Source organism: Callorhinus ursinus, unplaced genomic scaffold (genome assembly GCF_003265705.2).
Source record: "Callorhinus ursinus isolate GAN/ISIS: 27379988/994484 unplaced genomic scaffold, GSC_fseal_2.0 scaffold57, whole genome shotgun sequence".
In the NCBI taxonomy this organism is placed as follows: Eukaryota; Metazoa; Chordata; class Mammalia; order Carnivora; family Otariidae; genus Callorhinus; species Callorhinus ursinus.
The window spans coordinates 6,463,181-6,484,257 of record NW_027397119.1 but is presented as its reverse complement, the minus strand read 5'-3'; the positions used below and the strand labels follow the sequence as shown (position 1 = coordinate 6,484,257).

General features: G+C 56.9%; 2 protein-coding genes across 9 annotated transcripts in view; one reads left to right on the top strand and one right to left on the bottom strand.

Annotated features, from left to right (window-relative positions):
* Positions 1-7: 7 nt before the first annotated feature.
* On the top strand, positions 8-11,725 carry MYBPH (myosin binding protein H). Of its 4 annotated transcripts, none has more exons than XR_012375789.1 (11): positions 8-145; positions 2,492-3,921; positions 4,622-4,789; positions 7,211-7,299; positions 7,664-7,859; positions 8,042-8,181; positions 8,753-8,912; positions 10,203-10,339; positions 10,465-10,761; positions 10,977-11,024; positions 11,440-11,725. XR_012375789.1 is itself a non-coding variant. In XM_073884471.1 (10 exons), the coding sequence occupies exons 1-9, from the start codon at positions 3,501-3,503 to the stop codon at positions 10,991-10,993; spliced, it is 1,521 nt and encodes a 506-aa protein (XP_073740572.1). In that variant the 5' UTR covers positions 1,820-3,500; the 3' UTR covers positions 10,994-11,024; positions 11,440-11,725. The 4 variants fall into 4 exon arrangements, 1 of the variants encoding a protein (XP_073740572.1); XR_012375790.1 differs by lacking the exon at positions 8-145 and having other exon boundaries at positions 1,827-3,705; positions 3,787-3,921; XM_073884471.1 differs by lacking the exon at positions 8-145 and having other exon boundaries at positions 1,820-3,921; positions 10,465-10,657.
* A 147-nt stretch (positions 11,726-11,872) lies between these two features.
* ADORA1 (adenosine A1 receptor) overlaps positions 11,873-21,077 on the bottom strand; it is a 34,571-nt gene continuing 25,366 nt past the window's right edge. For all 5 annotated transcript variants that reach the window (XM_073884472.1, XM_025855213.2, XM_073884473.1 and 2 more), the window contains one exon: positions 11,873-14,031. In XM_073884472.1, coding sequence (XP_073740573.1) covers positions 13,392-14,031 — 640 coding nt within the window. In that variant the 3' untranslated portion in view covers positions 11,873-13,391. The remainder of the gene's footprint in view (positions 14,032-21,077) is intronic.

The following is a 21,077-nucleotide window of genomic DNA, read 5'->3' as shown; positions in this document are numbered from 1 at the left end:
GGCGAGGGGCATCCCTGCTGGCCCAGAGCCTCATCGCCCGCCTTGCTGAGTCCCCGACTGAGCCTCAGTCTCCCTCCCTTGGACCTCACACGGAGGGCCGCAGGGGAGCCGTCTGAGCTCAGCTCCAGTGGACCAGCAGGTAGAGGTAAGGCCGTGGGCAGCTAAGGCCTGGGGGCCAGCACGGTGGAAGCCCCGGGGTCAGCACACCACTGCTGATTCATGAAAATGCTCAATGACCCCAGGCCCACACAAGGAGATTTCTGGGACTCCCCTACCCCCAGGCCTCCTTGCCGAGGGGCACCATGTGGCCCATGCAAGCAGCACATCTCTCACGAAGCAGCGCCACACGAATTACCCCTCTGCAAAGCCCAGCTTGAAACCTGCACTCAGGAGCATGATCACGTCTCCCCTCCCACTTCCCTTCCCTAAGTCCGCAGCTGCTGCTCAATAAAGCGCCAGAGCTTCACGTGTGTTGGGCACTTGCGTCGGTCTCTTTGGACTTCCCTCCCTCATGTCTTCTGGATTCCTCTCTCAGACTTGGGGGCTTGGAGCTTGTAGAAGGTGCAGAGGTGATGAGGCTACCCTGGCCTCTGCTGGGCCCCGGGGAGTCCCTAAAGGAGGCCAGCCTCCTCAGATCCATCCGCTGTGGACTTAACTCAGGAGGGCTGATGGCCTTCCAGATAATAAAGTAGTCCAGACCTCTTGCCGTAGTTCCTCGTTGAAAGAAGACTTTTCTGTTTTTCGAAGGTTAGCAGGTACTAGGAAGGAAGTCACATTCCAAACCTTCATCTCCTCTGAGCCCCTGGGAGGGGGTAGGGAGCCAACCCAGGGCCAGGTTAGAGAGCCCTGACCCTGGCCGTTCAGGGCTAGGAGGAGACCTCCGGCACCCTCCCTCTGGCCCAGGCCTGGAGTCTCTGCAGGGTGCTTGAGACATGGCCGTCCAGCCTCTGAGACTCCCAGAGACGGGTAGGTGGCTCATGACCTTTAAAAACCCCTTCCGTTGCTGGGCGGAAATATGTCAGATGTCCTAAGGCTGCCGCTCAGCCCTCTGTCTCCCTTGTCTCTCCTCTTGGGACACACTCGGCCCTCAACCCGAGTAGAGACAAGGCTGCTCTGCTCAGGCTGTGGCTGGGGACATGAGGTGGCAGACAGGTGGGATGGGAACACAGATGAGTTGGGATGGGCTTAGAAGACCCGCCGGTCTTGCAGCCTTTATGAGGTAGAAATGCTCTCGTCAGTTTTCTGTAGAATTCCCAGGGCCCCAGGCATGCCTTGTATCTGGAGTCCAGAGGCACACTCCAAAATCAAAGAGAATTTATGTGTGGATTCCCTCATGTTCCGATTATCCGTGCCTTGGTTTGTGACACTGGTTTGAGGTGTAGGGAAGGAAGTACCTATTGGCCACCCTGAAATCTGAACCAGCTGGAGCTGAGCAGATGCAACTGATCCCAAGGTCACAGCCCTGCTCAAAGCAAAGAAAGTGAGAGCTTGGCCAGAGCCTCGGCAGGGTACCTGGCATTTCATCGCGGGCCAGTGGGGCCAGGAATTCCCCAGTCGCCACACCTTGCCCACCCCACCACACAAGGGTCTTCCAAACCCCCTGGGGCTGCAAGCCCTCCAGGGCAGCCAAACCCCTCCTCCTCCCTGGAGCCACCCTTCCCCCAGCCTGGGACAAGCTCCACAGGGCTGACTCAGGGTCCTGCAGAGTTAGTCACATTCACTTATAGCTGCGGAGTCAGAGGCCAGGGATGGGGATCGGGTCTCCGGGGCCCGCCTCCTGCCTGGCAGGACACTGAGTCACCTGGCAGAGGGTGCAGGCACCCAGGCAGGGCCGGACCCTGAGGCTCCCCAGGCCCTCCGCTACAACGAGGACAACCGGCAGTGAAAGGCAGCCACACTCCTGTGTATTTATTTTTCAATGTTGGGATATAGCATACATGCTAAAGAGTGCATAGAATGGATTTGTTTCATTTAAAGAATTACTAACTCGTGAAAACCTGTGTAACACCCCCCCACACCCCACCCCGGAAGGGAAACGAAACCTCAGTAGTGCCCCCTGAGACCCCACCAGCACAGACACCCTGTCCCTCCACCTGGAGGCAGCCGCTCCTGACCTCCCCCTGCCTCCCCCTAGGGTCTCACCACCTACAGAAGCCCCTGGAAGAAGAGAGTGTGGGGTTGCCTGCCTTTGAATTTAACATGGGTGGGATCCCACTGTTCTTGAGCCTTCCTCTCTTTGTTCACCCTGAAACTATTAGATCTGTTAGGTCGCCCCCGAGACTGCAGTTGGCTCGTCCCGTCCTGTGTTTTGGATTATACGTGCACATGTGCTCCGCAGTGAGCTGTGGAGGGACAGGGGCCTTCCCCAGGTTTGGGCTCTTACAAATAATACTGCTGTGCAAATTGGCATGCATGTCTCCTGGGCACGTGTGATGTTTTCTAGGGCTGTCACTGCTGGGTCGCAGACATGCCCATTTTCCGTTTTTACCAGATGCCGTCTCCCTTTTTCCAAAGGGAAGTCTTCGACCGTCGCTCCCACCGACAGTGACCACCCCTGTGGCCTCCCCTCCTCCCTGACACGTGGTATTTTCAGGCCTGTTAAATGATTGCCGGTCTGAATGTTTCATTGGGTGAATGAATCCGTGACTAGACATTTGGTTGTACCTGCCTCGTAACCCTCCCTGCTTCAAAGAATCTAGAAGTTTCTGAGTGCCGTCCTCCTCCGGGGTCTCTTCCAGCTCTGCCTCATGACTTTATCTCACTGCCAAGGGCTAGGGGATTGTCACAGGGATTGGGGAGACAGGGTCCTCTCCAGCAAAAGCGGTAACCGGGGGCCTTAGGCCCCCTTCCTGGGGCCCCATTGCTGGAAGACCTTCCTCCGACCAGCCCCACCTTGGGCATCCCAATCCCCTCCCTCTCTGGAACCTTCAGCCCCACACGGCACATGTGAGAATGCCCAGGGAATGTGAGGCCGAGGGGAGTGTGGGATCCCAGAAGCAAAGCTGGGAGAAGGGAAGGCTGCTTCAGGCAGTCTGGGTCCCAGCACCTGGCTGAGAAGCCCTGGGTGCAAGTGGCTCCGCAGAGGCCAAACACAAAGCGTGATCTGGATTCCTTCTCCAGATGGAAGCTCTTGTTCCCATTGGCCTGACTCTTGGCACCGGCTCCTGGCAATGCCCCATCTCATCTATCTGTGCCCTCCTCCCCTCCGGGCACCGACACCATGGCTGCCGAGATCCAATCCGAGCGATGGACGGGGTAGTGCGCTCCTCAAGGGACCCTGCAGTTCCTCCCCCCAAGCTATTCCTGGCCTAGGCGTCTCCCTGCCCCCCAGTCCCCCTGCCTGACCTGACCCCACAGCTGGGAACCATCATTTGGCTGGGGGTGGGGCAGCCCCCGACTATATAAGTCTGGCCCTAGATGTCCCAGGCACCCTGGAGGCCCAGACCCTCTCCTGCTGACCCCTGCACACTCCAGCCTGACCACCCTCAGCCAGCCCAGCAATGACAGAGAAAGCCGCCTCGGAGGCCCCCACCTGTGGTCCGGAGGAGACCTCCTCTGAGCTGGCCAAGGCGCCCACCACAGAGCCCTCTGCAGAAGCGGCAGCCCTGGAGTCCGCCGGGGAAGAGCGGGCTCCCACGCCACAGGCGCCTGCCCCCACAGCCCCTGCGGCCCCCGCAGCCACTAAACCTGCCCCTGCAAGCGAAGGTGACAAGGTGGGGCAGGGAGTGCGGGCGGGGGAGCGTTCTCCACCACAGACCTCTTCATCTCCCCCTACTTCTCCCCCAGATGGGCCCAGTGCCCCGCTGCGGCTGGCCTTGGAGGATGTGAGCGACAGCTCGGTGACCGTGAGCTGGGAGCCACCGGAGAGGCTAGGGAGGCTGGGGCTCCAGGGCTATGTGCTGGAGCTCTGCAGAGAAGGAGGTGAGCTCTGGGCTAAGCCCCGCACACCCCCAGGGGAGGTGGGCTTGGGAGTCACAGCAACAAGCCCCCAGACCCTGCAGCTGGGCCAGTCTGGGGGGAGATACAGAAGAAGAAAGTGCAAGTGGTCCCCTCAACCCACTCACCTAACACTTCTTGCTCACCCCATGGACCTCTGAGGCAGGAGGGTGTCCAAATGACCTCAGGAGACACCCCCTGACCCCATCCTCCCGCTCCAGGGAGCCTCTGAGTAACAGGGAGAGAGGGGTCGGGGCTGCTGGGGGTGCTGGTCTGATAGAGAGTGAAGGAGATGCTGAGTCTCAGAGGAGCCTGCCAGGGCAGGGCAAGCAGGAGTGGGCGACAGAGAAGCTGGGAGCGGGCGTACTTAAGAGTAGGAGACAGTGAAGAGAAACAGGGGACCAGGGCAATGGCCCAGTTCCTGTTGCCTCTGTCCTGTTCACCTCCATGGCGGCCAAGTTCAGCCTGGCCTCTGCCTTTGTCCTTACCTTGCTGCATGACTTGGCAGATGTGTCCAACCCTCTCCGGGCTTTAGGATACATTTGACAAGAAGTCAGGGAAGGACAGCAAGGGGAAAATAAGGCCCGGGGTGGGAGGTCTATTGCCCCAGGGAGGAGGAAAGCCCCACTGAGAAGGATGCCCATGGCCGTGAAGCCGGGGCCTTGCATGCTGTCCATTTCCCCAGGCTCAGAGTGGGTGCCTGTGAACGCCCGGCCCCTGATGGTGACCCAGCTGACCATGCGGAACCTGGCTCTGGGGGACAAGTTCTTCCTGCGTGTGGCTGCAGTGAGCTCTGCAGGGGCTGGCCCACCAGCTGTGCTAGAACAGCCTGTCCACATCCAGAAGATCATCGGTAAAGCCCATCCTTTTATCTCCTGCTCCCAGCCCTTCCCGGGCACGTTATGTGATAGGTAGGGAAACTTGAGGCTGATGGGCAGAGGAAACAAGACAATCATCTTCCCCCATCCCACCCTCACATGCATAAGCCACATGCTATCACCATCTTGCCTTAAGAAAGTTCCAGGTTCCTCAGCAGCAAGCCTCTGGAGGTCAAAGAGGCCATTTCCCTGAGTGGCCCAGCCCCCAAGCGTTGGGGGAGGGTGTCCCTGACTCCCAGAAATGAAAGCTCAAGCTCCCCCAGGTCACCTGCCTCAGCGTCCCAATGCTAAAAGCCATTTTGTTCTTCCTCCTATCTAATCTGAATCCCTCCAGCGGCCGGGGAAGTTCATGTTCTGCCCATTTTCTGCTCGTGTCATATGGCCTGGGTTCCAGATCCTCCCAAAGGTTTTTGAACAGAGAGAAGTCTTTGCTTGCCTCTTATCCCACCACGTCCCTAGTGGGAGAAACAGACGAGAGCCTGCAGGCCTGTGAAGTTTTCTCCATCCCCAGAGGGCAGCGGTGTGCTGGGGACCTTGGAGGCCAGCTGCTGTCCCTTTGTAAGACTTCTATTTGCAGGGTGCATTAGCCTCAAGCCTACCCTTGCTCCCTTCCCAGAGCCGATCGGGTTTCAGCCCGTTAATGGCAGTGAGTCATTTGGTCTGATCTGAGGTCTCTGGGGACAGCCCAGGGCCCGGGGTGAAGAGAGACACAGGCCAGCAGGTGGCCTGAGGCCTTCTCTACCTTCTTTCTTTTCCCCTGCACCCACAGGAGGCCTCCAAAAAGAGTGGGCTTCAGAGCCACAGGAGAGGTCAAGTTTGGATTCAAGGAAATACTTCTCAACTTCAAGGCCCAAGAGATGTGGGAACCACGGGGCTAGAGAGATTAGAATCACGGGCTATGACAGCTGGTCCATCCAAGCCAAGCAGGTCCCCAGGGGCCCGAGACTCCCTCGAGGTCACTCAGCCTATTAGCAGCAATCCCAGAACCTGCCTCCCATACAGGACCATTCCTGTGCCACCAAGCGTCCGGGAGTCTTCTCTGGGACCCTTCCATCCCTTGAGTCTGGGGCAGACATGACCCCCACCTGGCAGCCACAGTATGGACATGTCGACTCTAACCTGGAGGTGCCAGGAAGCCCTCCTGGTTGGGAGGGTCCTGGACCTGCCCCAGGAGCTCAGACTCTGAGAGGGTACAGGAGGCCATGGCTCTCTACTCCAAGGCCCAACATTGAAGGAGCCAGCCAGACTCTGCACCCACGACTCCATTATAATTCCTCTGGCAGGAGAGAAGGGGATTTCCTGGAGAGAAGAGGGGGAGGAGGCCACGAACAAACAGGGACCAGCCAGGCCCTCCTCGTGGGCAGGGCAGGGTGGGGACCTTGTCCAGAATCCTCGGCTGCTCAGCTGTCCCTTCTTAGCCACCTGGAGCTGCCAAGCATTCCTGGCCCCCTGCAGCTGCCCCTAGATCGTTCCACTCCTTATGCCCCCAGAGCCAAGGGCCTGCACAGCTAATCCTCGGAGACACAGTGTTCCTTCTCACCATCTCCTCCCCTCCGGCCTGTGTGCCACCGACCAACTGCTGCCACCTGTTTGCTGCCGAGGAGCCTCAGCCTCCACCGCTCCTTCCCCCGCCCGGGGCAGGGAGCGGGGAGGATGGCAGGGGCTGCAGCAGCCTCCCTTAGAATGCCCAGCGGCTTTGGTGGCTGCACCTGATTAGGTGACGGTCAGGAAGGTGGCTCCCCCCCATAGCATGGGACTGAAGTGAGATTTCAGGAAGGACTTCCCAACTGTGAGACTGAAAGGTAGTGGGAGGGGTGACAGAGAAAGAAGGGGTATAGCTGCTCTGCCCTCATTTAAGAAGGGAAAGATCCTAATCCTCCCATATGGCCTCCGACAGAGAAATGGGCAAACGGATCTCACAGGGGCTTCTCTGGAAGTTCTGGGCTGCTGTGGAATGGAGGATGCTGGATAAGAAGGAAGAAGGCATGGCCACCTTTCCTGGGAATGCAGGCCGACAGGTGCAGCACCTGTTTCCCACTAGGGGGAGCCAAGGAGCCCGCCAGGACCCATCTGGAGCCCTGGCATGCCTAAGCTGCAGGGTAAATCCCAGCCTGGCAGGGTCAGGGCGCCAAGGGAGTGCCCGGGATGCTTACCAGTTCACACCATGGAGGCCCTGCCCTCCTGGAACCTTCCAGCTCTCAACTCCCCAAGGGCCTTGAGGGATTTGGGCCCCTGCATCTCCATTAGCCTTTCCCACAAGCAGGCAGCCCCAGAGCACAACTAGGAGCCCTCCTGCCCAGCCAGCAACCCTCACCGGTTGTTTCCTATGGCTACCACAGTAGCCTCCAATCAGCAACCCCGTGCTGTGCTAAGCCTAGCCTCTCCCTTTGATGCAGAGGCCCCCAAGATCCGAGTCCCCCGCCACCTTCGTCAGACCTACATCCGCCAGGTGGGAGAGCCAGTCAACCTGCAAATCCCCTTCCAGGTAGGTGTGGCCCCTGCCCAGGATAACAGCCTGGAGGGAAATCAGGGCCCCTACTTGAGGTGTGTCGGAGGAACCCTGGAAATGTCAGGATCCTCATGAGAGGCCCTCATGAGACCCATCAAGAGAGCTGCACCCTCCCTCTGTTGTACACATGACTCAGTTGTGACTCTCCAGCCTGTGGTCGGGATGGGTGGTCCCAGGGTTGGCTGGACACCTGGAGAAGGAGGCTGTGAACAGCACCTGCGTCTCCTGGAAGGGCTGATGGGGCCAGCTCCCCTGAGCACAGCTCCAGAGATCCCCGGAATTGAGTGGGTATGGGGTGCTGGTGCCTCCTGCATCTGCCCTGAGAGCTCCTCCCTCCCAGGGGAGTCCCAAGCCTCAGGCCTCTTGGACCCATAACGGCCACGCCCTGGACAGCCAGCGAGTGAACGTGCGCACCGGGGACCAGGACTCCATCCTCTTCATCCGCTCGGCCAGGCGCTCTGACTCAGGCTGCTATGAGCTCACTGTGCGTCTGGAAGGCTTGGAGGCCAAGGCAGCCATCGACATCCTGGTGATTGGTACGGGGCCAGGCGAGGCGGGGCTGCCGTGCTGGGGACCCAGAGACCCCATCTCCTACCCCAGAGCTGACCGCTGACGGGATTAGGCCAGGGAGTGTGTGACAGGAGCCAGATCTTGGGTGTGGGGATTTTGCAGCAAGCCCAGCCTTCCCCCTCACCCCCCTCACACTCTGGCCCTGCAGAGAAACCTGGACCCCCCAGCAGCATCCGGCTACTGGACGTCTGGGGCTGCAACGCTGCTCTTGAGTGGACACTGCCCCAGGACACAGGCAACACAGAGCTCCTGGGCTACACAGTGCAGAAGGCAGACAAAAAGACAGGGGTGAGGCCCGCTGGAGTAGCGTGCGGTGGGGGGGAGGTGGCCAAGGTGGCCAGGAAGACCCGGCCCTCCGAGAGTCCAGGGAGCGTGCTCTAGTCTAACTACCACTAACCTGAGGTCCTCATGTGGCTTTTTAGCAAGATCCCTTTCCTCTCTGGGCCTCAGCTGCCTCCTGAAGACTGCAAGGGGGGCTCTCTGCGGCCCTTCAAGGTCTAAAGCAGTGCTTCTGGAAATGTAATGTGCCTATGAATCACCTGGGAATCTTGCTAAAATGCCAATCTTAACTCATTAGGTCTGGGGCGGGGGCTGAGATGCTGTACTTCCCAGAAGTTCCCAGGTGATTCTGAGTATGCAGGTCCTCAGGCCACACTTTGAGCCGTAAGAATCTAGAATTCTCTGAGGACCCCAGCGAGGTCATCTGAGTATCCAGGGACCCTGTCTCCCAAAGCTGGATGGTTCAGCTTCCTCGGGATAAGGCCTGGAATGAGCACCTCTGAGAAAGGGGCCCCAGGGTGAGCCAGGAGGGCAAGGGCAAGGGTCAGAGGAAAGGATGACCAGGCCGGGGTCCCCGCAGCAATGGTTCACGGTCCTGGAGCGCTACCACCCAACCACCTGCACCATCTCTGACCTCATCGTGGGAAACGCTTACTCCTTTCGGGTCTTCTCGGAGAACCAGTGTGGGCTCAGTGCCTCGGCCGCGACCACCAAGGAGCTAGCCCGCATCCAGAAGGCAGGTGGGTCTGGGCCCGGGGCCAGACACCAAACCAGGCCTGCCCTCCTTCCCTCCAACCGCCCCCCCACCCAGCCAGGCTCGGCCTGTCCTGGGGCATCAGCACCCCTCCCTGTGGGCTCCCCGTGGGTGCCGCTCGCCAGAGCATCTGCTGCCCTCTCCACACCCACTCCACAGCTACGCACACGCTCACGCATTCACACAAGGGACTATAAAGAAATGGATGTGGTTGATTGATTTTAACAAACACATCAGAGCAAACCCGTGCAAAGGAGATGCGCCCCTTGGGAGGCTGTGCGCTTATTCCAAAGTTGCTGGTGGCGGCCAGCATCGAAGCAATCACGGGGGCTCATGCGCGGTGTCCCAGGGGCACTACTCTGAGGGGCGGGGTGCGTGGGTAGGTAGAGTCCGGTGAGTTGGCTCAAACACAAGCCTCCTGACCCTCATATAACACCACACAGATGGACAGGAGAGATATGGGTATTTACTGTCTCCACACGGCCACGTGACGTGCTTGCGTCAGATATGAAATGCCAAGCCCTTGCTCCCTGTCACCCTGTGATCTCCAGCACCCCCACCCCCCACCCCCAGCACGGAGTCTGTGTAGGCTTGGGAAGGCACACGCAAATTTTTAACACCAGCCTGTGCTGCACAGAACGAAGAAGACATTTTTGTTTAAAAAAGGAAAACCAGTCAGGTCTCCAAAGACAAACAGAAATGAAATGTGGATCTCTGGGTTGCAAGTCCCCAGCCTCGGCCAAGAGCAACTCATCTATCCAGTTTTCCTGCTCGTTGCCCTCTCTGTCCTCTCCCTGACCCACCCAGGCACGGTCCCGACATTCCTCTGCTTCTTTGAGATCTTCTGTCTCTAAATTCTCACATATTGGCCATGCCTGGCTTCCCGAAGATCCCAGGAGCCTGGGGTCCTGCCACGGAGCTCCTTCATCCCACGGCAGCAATGAAATGGCTTGTCTCCTGCCCTCGTTGATGCTAAGATCCTCCTCCAGACCACCAGCTCTCTGCCCAGAGAGCCATGGTCATCATGTGATTGTCTACCCTTTAAGCCCCAAACTCACTAAGTGATATTGGGCAAGTCACTCATCCATGAAGGGCCTTAGTTTCCCGTCTGTCAAATAGTAATAACAAACTCACTCTTGCAGAAGGATGCTAAGTAGAATAAATAAGACACCTAAGCGTAAGCTATAGTGATTATTTTAGGAAAATGGATGAATTCAGTTCTAAGAGGTTTACTCTTGTAACCTTAAATTTGCACCCCTTTCTCTCCTGAACCCAGATATTGTTGCCAAACCTAAAGGGTTTGTGGAGCGAGACTTCTCAGAAGCCCCCTCATTTACCCAGCCCCTGGCTGACCACACCTCCACTCCTGGCTACAGCACTCAGCTCTTCTGCAGTGTCCGAGCATCGCCCAAGGTAAGGGGTGAAGCCCCCTGTGCCCTGGGTGGGGGCAGTGGGCTGGGGAATCTTCCCAGACAGCTCCTTCAAAGCCCATCCCACCCCACAATCTCCTCAGCTCTCTTCTGACCATGTTCCCTTAGCCCAAGATCATCTGGATGAAAAACAAGATGAACATCCAGGGTGACCCCAAATACCGTGCCCTCTCTGAGCAAGGCATCTGCACCCTGGAGATCCGGAAGCCCAGCCCCTTTGATTCTGGGGTCTACACCTGCAAGGCTGTCAATGTGCTAGGGGAGGCATCCGTGGACTGCCGGCTGGAGGTCAAAGGGAAAGGTACGAGGAACGTCCTTCTCCAGGGACCATCCCTTAATAGAAGCCACCTCTTCTCCTGCCCGACTAGATGAGGCTGGGTGCTGGAAATCAAGGCAAGACAGACGGTTAGTAAAGATGGAGAGATCTGGCTAGTGGAAGGATTTTCCAAGTGGGAGGACAGCCCAATGTAAGGAACGGAGGTAGTAGAGTCTGCCACCCAGACTGATTGATTACCTGGGGTGAGGGCGTGTAGCCTTGAGCCCCTCTCATCCCACTACCCCCAACTCGGGTCCCCTGCAGATGCGCCCCTCCCCCACTCTGACTGTGGCATCTCTTCCAGCATCAGCCACACACTGAAGAGCGACAGGAGGCTGTGATGAAGAGGACGGTAAATGGCTGGACCCTCGGCCTCTGGGGCCAGAGGCCAGAGCAGGGGGTGGGGGTGGGGGCCGGGGAAAGGTGGCATTCAGCTCTGGGGACAAATCTGCAGTCCCGGGCAACGTGCGCATAGGACAGGGGTCTAGTTCAGGGCATTCCCTTGGGCCTGTTTCCTTGTCAGCAAGAGGGGACAACAACCTGTGTCCCACCTTCCCTCCCAGGTGGTTCTGAGGCTCTGGACACGTAGGGAAGGTTCCCTGAGCTGCAGTGGCAGAGCTAAGCGCTGGGCATTGGGCCCTTGGGGTGGGAGGCCTGGGAAGGAAAGAGGGGTGCTCTGTCCCTCTGCCCTGTCTCACTTCTTCAGCAGGTCAGGTAGAGCCCGGCTCTGTCTAATCCCAGGGCTCATGAAGCATGTTCTCTGCCAGGTGCTGCAGACCTGGGGATTCGGGGCCACCAGACTCAGAATCAAGCTCCACGGATGCCCCAGAACCCCGTTCACATGGTGATGGCTGATGGCTTTCCTCCCTGGTACCTGCCTCGCCTCCCTCCCCTAGAGGCCGGAGCCCGGGAGCCTGGGGTAGGCCTGGCAGGTCCCAGGCCCGGCTTCCTGGGCATGAGGGGGCCTGGGAGGTGCAAAGACTGGATGCCCCTGCAGAGAGGTGCACTCTGGGTGAGAACCGCTCAAATAAAGGTGTGTGTTGTGTTTCAGTGCGGGGGCCTCTGTGCCGGTGAGCGTCGTTGTGATGGGGGAGGCGCTGTGTCGCAGCGAGGGGGATGGAATGCGTCACCGCGAGGGGGTCTCCACCTATGACATCAGGAGGAAGATGTCAGTGGGAGGGGACTCAGGATCTCAGGGGGGTTTCCAGACATGAGATTTTTAACATCTTGCTTTCACATTCAGGGTTTTCTATGCCAAGAGCATAACTATAGGAAGAGACACACTCTTCTCTGGAACCCTCCTTGCTCTGAACGCCTCCATACCCCCCTCCCTGCTTCGCCCCCCCACACTCCCCACCCCCCACTCTCTTCTGCTGAGGTTGTCTGCTTCCCTCAGATGGCGGTGGGGGTGGGGAGCCAGGGGCATGCTCTCCATCAGGGTTCACGGTCTTTATTAGTCAGGTGGCCCTCCCTGGGAGCCAGGGCACATCCTACCTCCGAGAAAGGGAAGGGCCTGGAACCACGCACAGAACCGCACCCCCACTCCTCCGTACAAGGGCCCCCAGAGCCTGGCAGAGGGTGGACTCTTGCCTGGATGTTCTGAAGCCTACACTGTGCCACAGAGCCCCAAAGCCCCTGAAAACTAGTGCCAGGGATACTGGGGACATTTAAATGCCAGCCAGACCTCCCTGCCTCACTCTCAGGGGTGTGGTCTCCCCTGGCCTGTCACAAGTCATCCCATGAGTACCCACGGTCAGCACTTTCCCTTGTCCACCCCCCCCGCCCGACAAAGGCAGGCAGAATGCTCCCTCATGTTGGCATGTCTGGGCCTCTCCTCTCCATCTGGCCCAGAAACAGCAGAGATGGGTGTCACTTAGGAGAGTTCAGGCCATCATCAGGGGCTAGTGGGGCTGGTAGCCCAGATGACAGGTAGTTATAGCCCAAGCTCCTCCTTGGGACACGCCGGACCAGAGCAAGGGCTCAGTGCTGCCACCCGGTGGCTGTGCGAGGCCGGCTCTTAAACTCCACATGAACTCCAGGGGGCTTGGAGCCCCCATTCAGGATCCCAGGGCTGGTGGAGAATAAAGCAAAAGTTGGGAATGATTTCTGAACCCACTCTTTCTGCCTCTTCCAAGTATAAACCTGGGCTCCCCGGGGCAGGGAGAGCAGACACCCTGGCACCCGGCATGGCTACCGCTCAGGGTCCTGGGAGGCGGGGACTGAGGCTCCATGATTCCTGCCCCTCAGTGGCTCTGCCACCTTCTACAGAAAGGAGAGAAAGCAAAACCATGATGTCCAGTTTCTCTCCCTCCCTCCATCTTGGAGGGGATCCTCTCCTCTCCTTAGGCTTGGTCCCAGGGTTGACCCACTACCACCAGAGACAAGCAGGCTCCCCTGACTGCCACGGGAGCCCAAGCTTGCCCTCCCAGCCCACATGGCCCCTTTGCAGCCTCAGTCTCCCCAGGTCCGTCCAGCCCGAAGCACTGGGTTGCCCGTAGGATGGTCACACAGCTGGGGAGGCTCAAGCCACTTTCCTCCTCTCCTCAGGTTACCTGGTTCCTTCCCCATGGACCACCCTCCCAAACCTCCTCCAGGACCCGAGGTACAGGGCACCCACACCCCACAGCCCAGCCAGGAAGGCTCAAGAGCGGGACCAGTGGGGAGGTGGGACTGGGCTGAGATGCCCCCGATGTGGGCAGGCAGGATCGGAAGGTGGAGTCTAGTCGTGGGGCCCCTCTTCGGGGGGGTCCTCGTCAACGGGGGGTGTGGGCTGGCAGCGGAAATGGTCATGCCAAATCTTAAGGAAGGTGACCCGGAACTTCTGGATGCGGAAGGCATAGACGATGGGGTTCATGGCCGAGTTGCCGTGGGTGAGGAAGATGGCAATGTAGGTGAGGATGCTGGGTTTCTGGCAGGAAGGGCAGAAGAGGGTGATGCAGTTCAGGATGTGCAGGGGCAGCCAGCTGAGGGCGAAGAGGAAGAGAATGAGGGCCAGCGACTTGGCAATCTTCAGCTCCTTCCCGTAGTACTTCTGCGGGTCACCAGAGGAGGCCGACACCTTCTTGTTGAGCTGCTTGCGGATCAGGTAGAAGACCTCCAGGTAGATGAGGACCATGAGCAGCAGCGGCGGTAGCACCCAGACAAAGAAGTTGAAGTAGACCATGTACTCCATGCTGATAACCTTCTCAAACTCGCACTCAATCACGGGCTCGCCCTCGGTGCCGTTGGCTGCCCAGGCCCGCTCCACCTCCCCGAGCCGGTTCCAGCCGAACAGGGGCGTCAGACCCACCACGAAGGAGAGAATCCAGCAGCCGGCGATGGCCACGGCCGCCCTCCGGGGAGTCACCACCGTCTTGTACCTGGGGGAGGGGAGAATAGAGTGTGAGTCCCCCCAACCCAGGCTCCACCAGCCCCCAGGGGTCTCTAAGAGGAGACCCCTCCCCAGCCAGGGCCCAGTGAGCAGGGAGCTGCGGGTCTTTGGCTAGAAGTCCGAGTCTTCAGGATCTAAGATTTGGGCCACAGCTTTGCATCGCACTGGTTCATCTCGCCCACAGAGGGTGGGAACCCTGGGTCACGTAAAAATCATGACGAACTAAAAATCAAGGTAAAAATCATAACAAAATAACAAAGGACCTCCCGGAGGAGTTTTAATAAAATCACCAAAGTAAAAATCATGTGTGCCCGGCACATCGCCATTGGTCACCTCATCATTGCAGCGTGGCGGTCCTGTTAAGGTAGGAAAGCCTTGACAGATGAGGAAATTGAGGTTCAAAGCAATCACATGATCTGCCCAAGGCCGCATGGAAGGTGGCAACGCTTTCCTACGCTACGCTGACCCAAAACAGCCAGAAAATCAGTGAGCCGCTCTTCCCCTTAGGCCAGCTGACAGCTGACACAACTGTCCAAAAAAGCCTTGCACACCTCCCTCCTTCCGGCTCTGCCCCATACCCTCCTACCAGTGCCCCCACCTCCCCTTCCAAGCTTACCTCCCCTTCCCCCGTCCAATCACCGCGCAGTGCTTATCTCCTGAGGGCTTGTGCTCAAGCACCAGCTCTGCACCCCCAAGCTAATGGGGGAATCATTCTCAGGAAAGACAACTCATGTTCACAGAGCATTTGCTACAAGCGAGGCACTTGCGTGTATGCATGCACGGGGGTGCATTTGCTCAGCCAAATGCCAAACATGCGTGTTTTCTGTGCCAGTAAGAAAGGATCTCTGCGGCTCACATTTTGGGTGAAGAGGCCGACAACACAATGTCCTGGGAGCTTCCCACTTCCCTTTAAACCAGTGCAGCCTGCAGCCAGCGTGTCCTCTGCCCACATGCCGCCCCGGAGAGAGTGCCAGGGGTTGGGGCCCACCCAGCTCGGTGCTGGGGAGCCAGCTCAGCACAGGTGGGCTCAGCTTGCCCAGTTTATTTTCCAGTGCGGCTTCTGAGATGGATGGAGTGCCCCGCTGAGCCTGTAAGCAGCTCCTGAGACCCATGGGGATGAAAGCAGAGGCCTCCCTCCGACTCTGGTTTCTCCCGTCGTGTGCTGCAGCATCGGTGGTTTTCTTCTTTACAGTGACGTTACTTAACGGCGCCTCTCACCCTGGACCCCGTTCTGTGCACCACAGCCCACTGATCCGGGAAGGCTTTACGGGGAGGGGGAAGGGAATGACTTGGCAGGGGGGAGAAACCAGATCCCCCCATCCCATCAAGGAAGCAAGCACTAGAAGGGATCATGGAAGCTCTTTTCCAATCTCCTCATCGTTCCAATGGGAAAGGGAGGAACCTAGATGATTCCAACACGTCAGTGTGATGACTCCTCCCCTACTCTGTGATCATAGGGCCCTTGTATCCCCAAAGCACCAAGGCACCTTGAAGACACCCAGTTCACTGGTGCCTCCCTAAGTTTTCTTACACATAATCCTTGCTATCTTGCAACTGAAGCCCATTCCCGCCTCTTGGATCCCCAGCAGGAGGGCCAGCCTGGTGCACACACTAGAAGTCAATCTGCAACCTACTAGATCAACTCTTTCTCAGTAAAATGAGACAGTGGACCCCGCTTCAGAGACTAAGGACCAGATGAGACAACATAAGTGAAATAGTCTGTAAACACCCCACCAATATTCTTGTGCCCAAGCTCCTCCCTTCCAAGCCCCTAGTAACACTCATACTTGGAAAACCTCCCGTATCTCTAGATGCTCAGGCAACAGGACCTAACTGCTCTGCAAATATCTGGCTCAGGGCTTGTTAGTGATGATCTCAAAGGGCTCCCCACACATCCTATGGTGAAAGAAGCTCTGGGTGAATCTATAGAGCAAGACCAAAGAGGCAGAGATCATTCTGCCAAGACAGAAGGCTGAGGGACACTGCCATGGCTGTCATGAGGTTGGGGTGGGGGGCAGGTTTCCAGGGTGAGCCTCAGCAGGACCTAATCAGGCTGCAGCTGCAAGAGGAAGGATGGAGGCCAGGCACCTGCCCTTCACTGCCCACCCGCCCCGGGTCACAGCCCATCGCACGTATGATTTATATCATGTTTATCATTTACAAAGCCCTTTACATTCATGTCTCAGGTCATCCCCGTAACCACCCTGTGATGCAGGACATAATGGGATTACCACTTCACAGGTTAGGAAACCCAGGCCCAGAAATGGCCAATAACTTACCCAGGTCTCCAGACTCTAAGACCAGCTCTCCTCCGGGGCACCAGGCTCACTATGGGTCACTTAGATATGGGATGATTGGCAGATTGCAAATGTCCCCTTCCTAAGAGCTTTAGAATGGGAACATCTGGACCCTGGTCAAGGAGGGTATGCCCAGAGATAGGGGGGTGGACAAGGTGACCTTGTGCTGCCGTCCAGCCTGGGGCTTGGGGGTGGGGGGAGGCTGCCCAGGACCCACATCTGAGCAATGATGACCACTGAGAGAAGAGGTGGGTACCGACACTGACCCAGGTGCGAGAGAAGGAGGAAGCAGCTTCTCACTAGGGAGGCGCCCACCCCCCCTCCTCCCCTCGCCCTTCTTGACGGCCTGGAGCCCCAGGGTTAAAGCTTTCCTGGGGCTCCTCCAGGGCCAGGTCCCAGCAGACCTGCAGCTTAGGGTATCAGTTCTCATCTGTTTTTCTTGCTATTTTCTCCATGGTGGGAAAGGGCTGGACCCAGGACCTTGGCTGAGGTGGGGCAGGCTCCCACAGGAAGGACTGCATCCCAGGGCCAGGGAGAAACTCACCTCTCCCCACATGTGGGAAAGAGAAGCAGAAGCGGCAAGTCCTGGGGCGCACATGGGGTAGGGCGTCATTGAATGTGCCTCCAAAGCTTGGGAGGTCCCTCCCAAGTTGGGGTCCGCGGCCTCACCCCACCCCCAGGGCTGTGGTGGGAACTAGCCAGAAAGACAGCTGTCCTCAGGAGCGTGCAGTGTCCCATAGACACAGGCGGGGGAGCAACAGAATGGACACATTGAAACACCAGTGGGGCCTTGTCCACAGGCAAGCAGGGCGGGCAGCTCCTTACAGAACCAGCCCCATCACCTCCAGCATCTCCCTCACGGTGCTTAAAATCCCACCATGGGTGAGCCATTCATTTGGGTTAAGAATTGGCCCCTCTGTGTGTTATTTTTAAAAGCCAAGACAGTACTAATTCCAGAGTGTGAGTTAGTCTACCAGCCAGCGCCTTCCTGATGATGGTGATAACATGCATACTGTGTACCTGGACCGGCGGGAAGGGGAGGGAGGGCTTCAGGAAAGAGGTGGAAGGGGGTTCCCGGGCTGGCTGAGTGGGGAGGTATCTCCCATCACAGATGCCACCAGAATAAGTGTGATTCAGAGGTGGACAAGGTGGGGCCGGGGGGACTACCAATCCCGCACCCAACAGGGCAGGGCAGAAGACACCTCTGCCACACCCCTGCACTCTGGCAGGGCTGCTACATAGAAGAGGGAGGTTCTGAAGGCTAAGGCGGGGGAGGGGCATTGAAAAATAACAGCTAACTGGGGCATCTGGGTGGCTCAGTTGGTTGAGTGTCTGACTCTTGGTTTCGGCTCAGGTCATGATCTCAGGGTCGTGAGATCAAGCCCTGGGTCAGGCTCCACACTCAGCGGTAAGTCTGCTTGAGATTCTCTCCCTCTCCCTCTGCCCCTCCCCTCCCACTCATGTGCACGCTCTCTCTCTCTCTTTCTCTCTCTCTCAAATAAATAAATAAATCTTTAAACAAAAAGAAAAATAACAGCTAACTGATCAGTAATAATGACAACAATAATGCTAATAAGTTAACATTTATTGATGCTTCTTGCAGACCCGGCACTGACTAAAGATAGCCCCATGAGTCAGGTATTATTATGATTATTATTTTCATTTTCTAATTACAGTAACTGAGACTCAGATTATGAGACCTGCCCAAGGTCCCTTACCGAGAAAGACGTAGAGACAGAATTGTTAAGATTCAGATCTTTCCAAGTCCAAAGCCTGGCTGGACCCAGCGCTGGCACTCCCATGGGATGGGGTGGAGGGGCCTTGGAGGGTGGAGCCTCAGAGTGGCAGGGAGCCATGGCGAGCTCCTTGGATTGAGCAGCTCTGAGGATGTCATTAGACCTGCCTGGGAGCCCCCCACCTCCCTCCAGGTCGGGCCTCTTCATAGACCTCAGGCTGGTCTGTTGTGAGCTGCCTAGCTGTTTAGTGGTGGGTGTTGGGGTGACGAAGCAAACAAGGTACCTCCTTTTGAGTCATTAAACAGATATTCCATGAACACCTTTAGGTGCCAGGTACCAAGTGGTAAAGGTAGGGTTCAGAAATATTGAGGAGAACAGGCTCTCGTGAAAGTAAACTTCTAGAGGCAGGGGAACAGGAAATAGATGTATAAACAAATAAACGGATCATTTCAGAGAGTGAAATCAATAGGACACCCAAGAGAGTGAGTAGCTGGTGGGCAGAGGGGCCTCTCTGGGAAGGATGTGCTGAGCTGATCGCTAAATGATCACCAAGAGCCACCCAGGCAAAGATCGGGGTGGGGGGTTAGGCAGAGCCTTCCGCGCAGAAAATACAGCAGGTGAAGGTGCTGAGGCTGGAGGTTAAGGAACAGAGAGCAGCTAGTGAGGCCGGTGAGGGCAAGGGTAGGGAGGGTCAGTCCCAGCTGTGGTCAGGGACAGCCACCTAGGGCTGGGAGAGCCACAGTCAAGGTTCTGGGGTACATTCTAAGTGCAGGGAAGCCATTGCAAGCAGAGGAGTAATATCCTCCAATTTCTGTTTTTAAAAAAGCTAACTCGGACCACCCTGTGGAGAATGTATTATAGCAGGGAAAGCAAGACAACCACAGGGAGGCTATTTTAGCCATCCAGGCAAGACAGGAGGTGATGTACTCCAGTTGGCGCAGCGGCCGGGGGGAAGTGGACGGCTTGAGGTGCACTTGGGAACAGATCCAACAGGATCTGCTGTTGAGTCTGGCTGTCCAGCTGACAGAAAGAACCAAGATGATGCCCAGGTTTTGATCCTGGCCACCGAGCAGAGAGAGAGATTCTATTTCCTGAGTCTCCTGGATCCCTGTCTCCTCAAGGGGCCCCTGCCCTTAGCCTCAACCCCACCCCCTTTGCTGGTGAGGTCCACACCACACTGCTGGACCCTCGTTTGTGTCCACCCAGGGGCCTTCACCCTTCCTGCTCATCTCCCCTCATTCAGATGCCACCTCAGATGTCACCTCCTCAGAGAAGCTTCCCTGACCAGAAGGCAAAAACAGCCCCCACCACTCTGTACCTCTTGCCGTGTTTAACTTTCTTGACAGATCTGACCACTTCCTGTCTCTCTCTCATTCTCTCTCCATATATATGTATGCATTTATCCAGCAGAATATAAGGTCCATTTAGGACAGGGCCTTTATTTTACAGGTTCACCACTGCAACCCCAGTACCTAGAACAGTGATCAATCACTGTCTGCTGAATAAATGAATACATACGTATAACATCGGGCAGGTGAATCCATACATCCATATATACAATCACTTATGATCTATTATCTATATGATAAATAAAATTCAGTGATAAATAAACATGATTTATTCAATCATTTGTGATTGATTGAGGATCTACCCCGTGAGTACATCTTGAGAACCAGAAATAAAGAGGAACTGGTCGCTGCCCAGTTAGAGAAAGTCAGAGGAGAAAGGCGTAGCCATCGCTCTGGAAGCAATCACAGCGCCCTGGATGAGAAGAATCATGCCCTGGGTGACTCCCTGCCGCCCTGGGAGCTGTGGGGAGCCCACTGACGAACTGGCTAACAACTGGCGCCCCGCGTAGGTGCTGTACCATAGGCCGCTCGGATGAGGGCCTCTTAGGGGAGGTATGAACCAGTGCCAGCCAGCCCCCAACACACCCACAGCTGCCCAGGCCCCAGCGCTGCAGCCGCATACTGCGGGATCAGCAGAAGCTCCCCTGGCCAGACCCAGCTTCCCCGGAGTCTTCCAGCCTGCGGTCCAGAGAAGCCGTGTCTCCATCTCAAGCTAAGTCCTAGTGGGAGCCATGAGCGTGCCCAGGCTCCTGGCTGGTCTTGTGCCTCACGAATAGGCCCCTTTCACAGATAAGATCACGTCCAGTCGGAGGCCCTGGCTGAGCGCCGAGGGGTGGCCTCTCCCGGCCCACAGCCTCAGAGAGGGGCTCTTTCCCCGACACCACTGGGGACTGACTTTCAGGCTGACTCTGAGAACGTGAACCAAAAGCCTCCAAAGAACAGGAAAAGTGCAGAATGTCATCAGGCGATGAACAGACCCTGAGGCCTAGGCAGGAAAGAAGCATTTGACAGAGAAAAGAGAAGGGGAGGGCAGTGAGGCCCCACAGAACTCTCTTTGGTGGACGGAGAACTGCCACCCAGAGGAAGGCGCTCAGAGCAGCCGCTCTGTCACTGCTCAAACAAGACTGGAGCGGGCTGGGCAATGTCCACAATAGCCAAACTGTGGAAAGAGCCAAGATGTCCATCGACAGATGAATGGATAAAGAAGATGTGGTATATATACACAATGGAATATTATGCAGCCATCAAAAGGAATGAGATCTTGCCATTTGCAACGACGTGGATGGAACTGGAGGGTGTTATGCTGAGTGAAATAAGTCAATCAGAGAAAGACATGTATCATATGACCTCACTGATATGAGGAATTCTTAATCTCAGGAAACAAACTGAGGGTTGCTGGAGTGGTGGGGGGTGGGAGGGATGGGGTGGCTGGGTGATAGACATTGGGGAGGGTATGTGCTATGGTGAGCGCTGTGAATTGTGCAAGACTGTTGAATCACAGATCTGTACCTCTGAAACAAATAATGCAATATATGTTAAGAAAAAAAAAAAAAGAAGAAGATAGCAGGAGGGGAAGAATGAAGGGGAGTAAATCAGAGGGGGAGACGAACCATGAGAGACGATGGACTCTGAAAAACAAACTGAGGGTTCTAG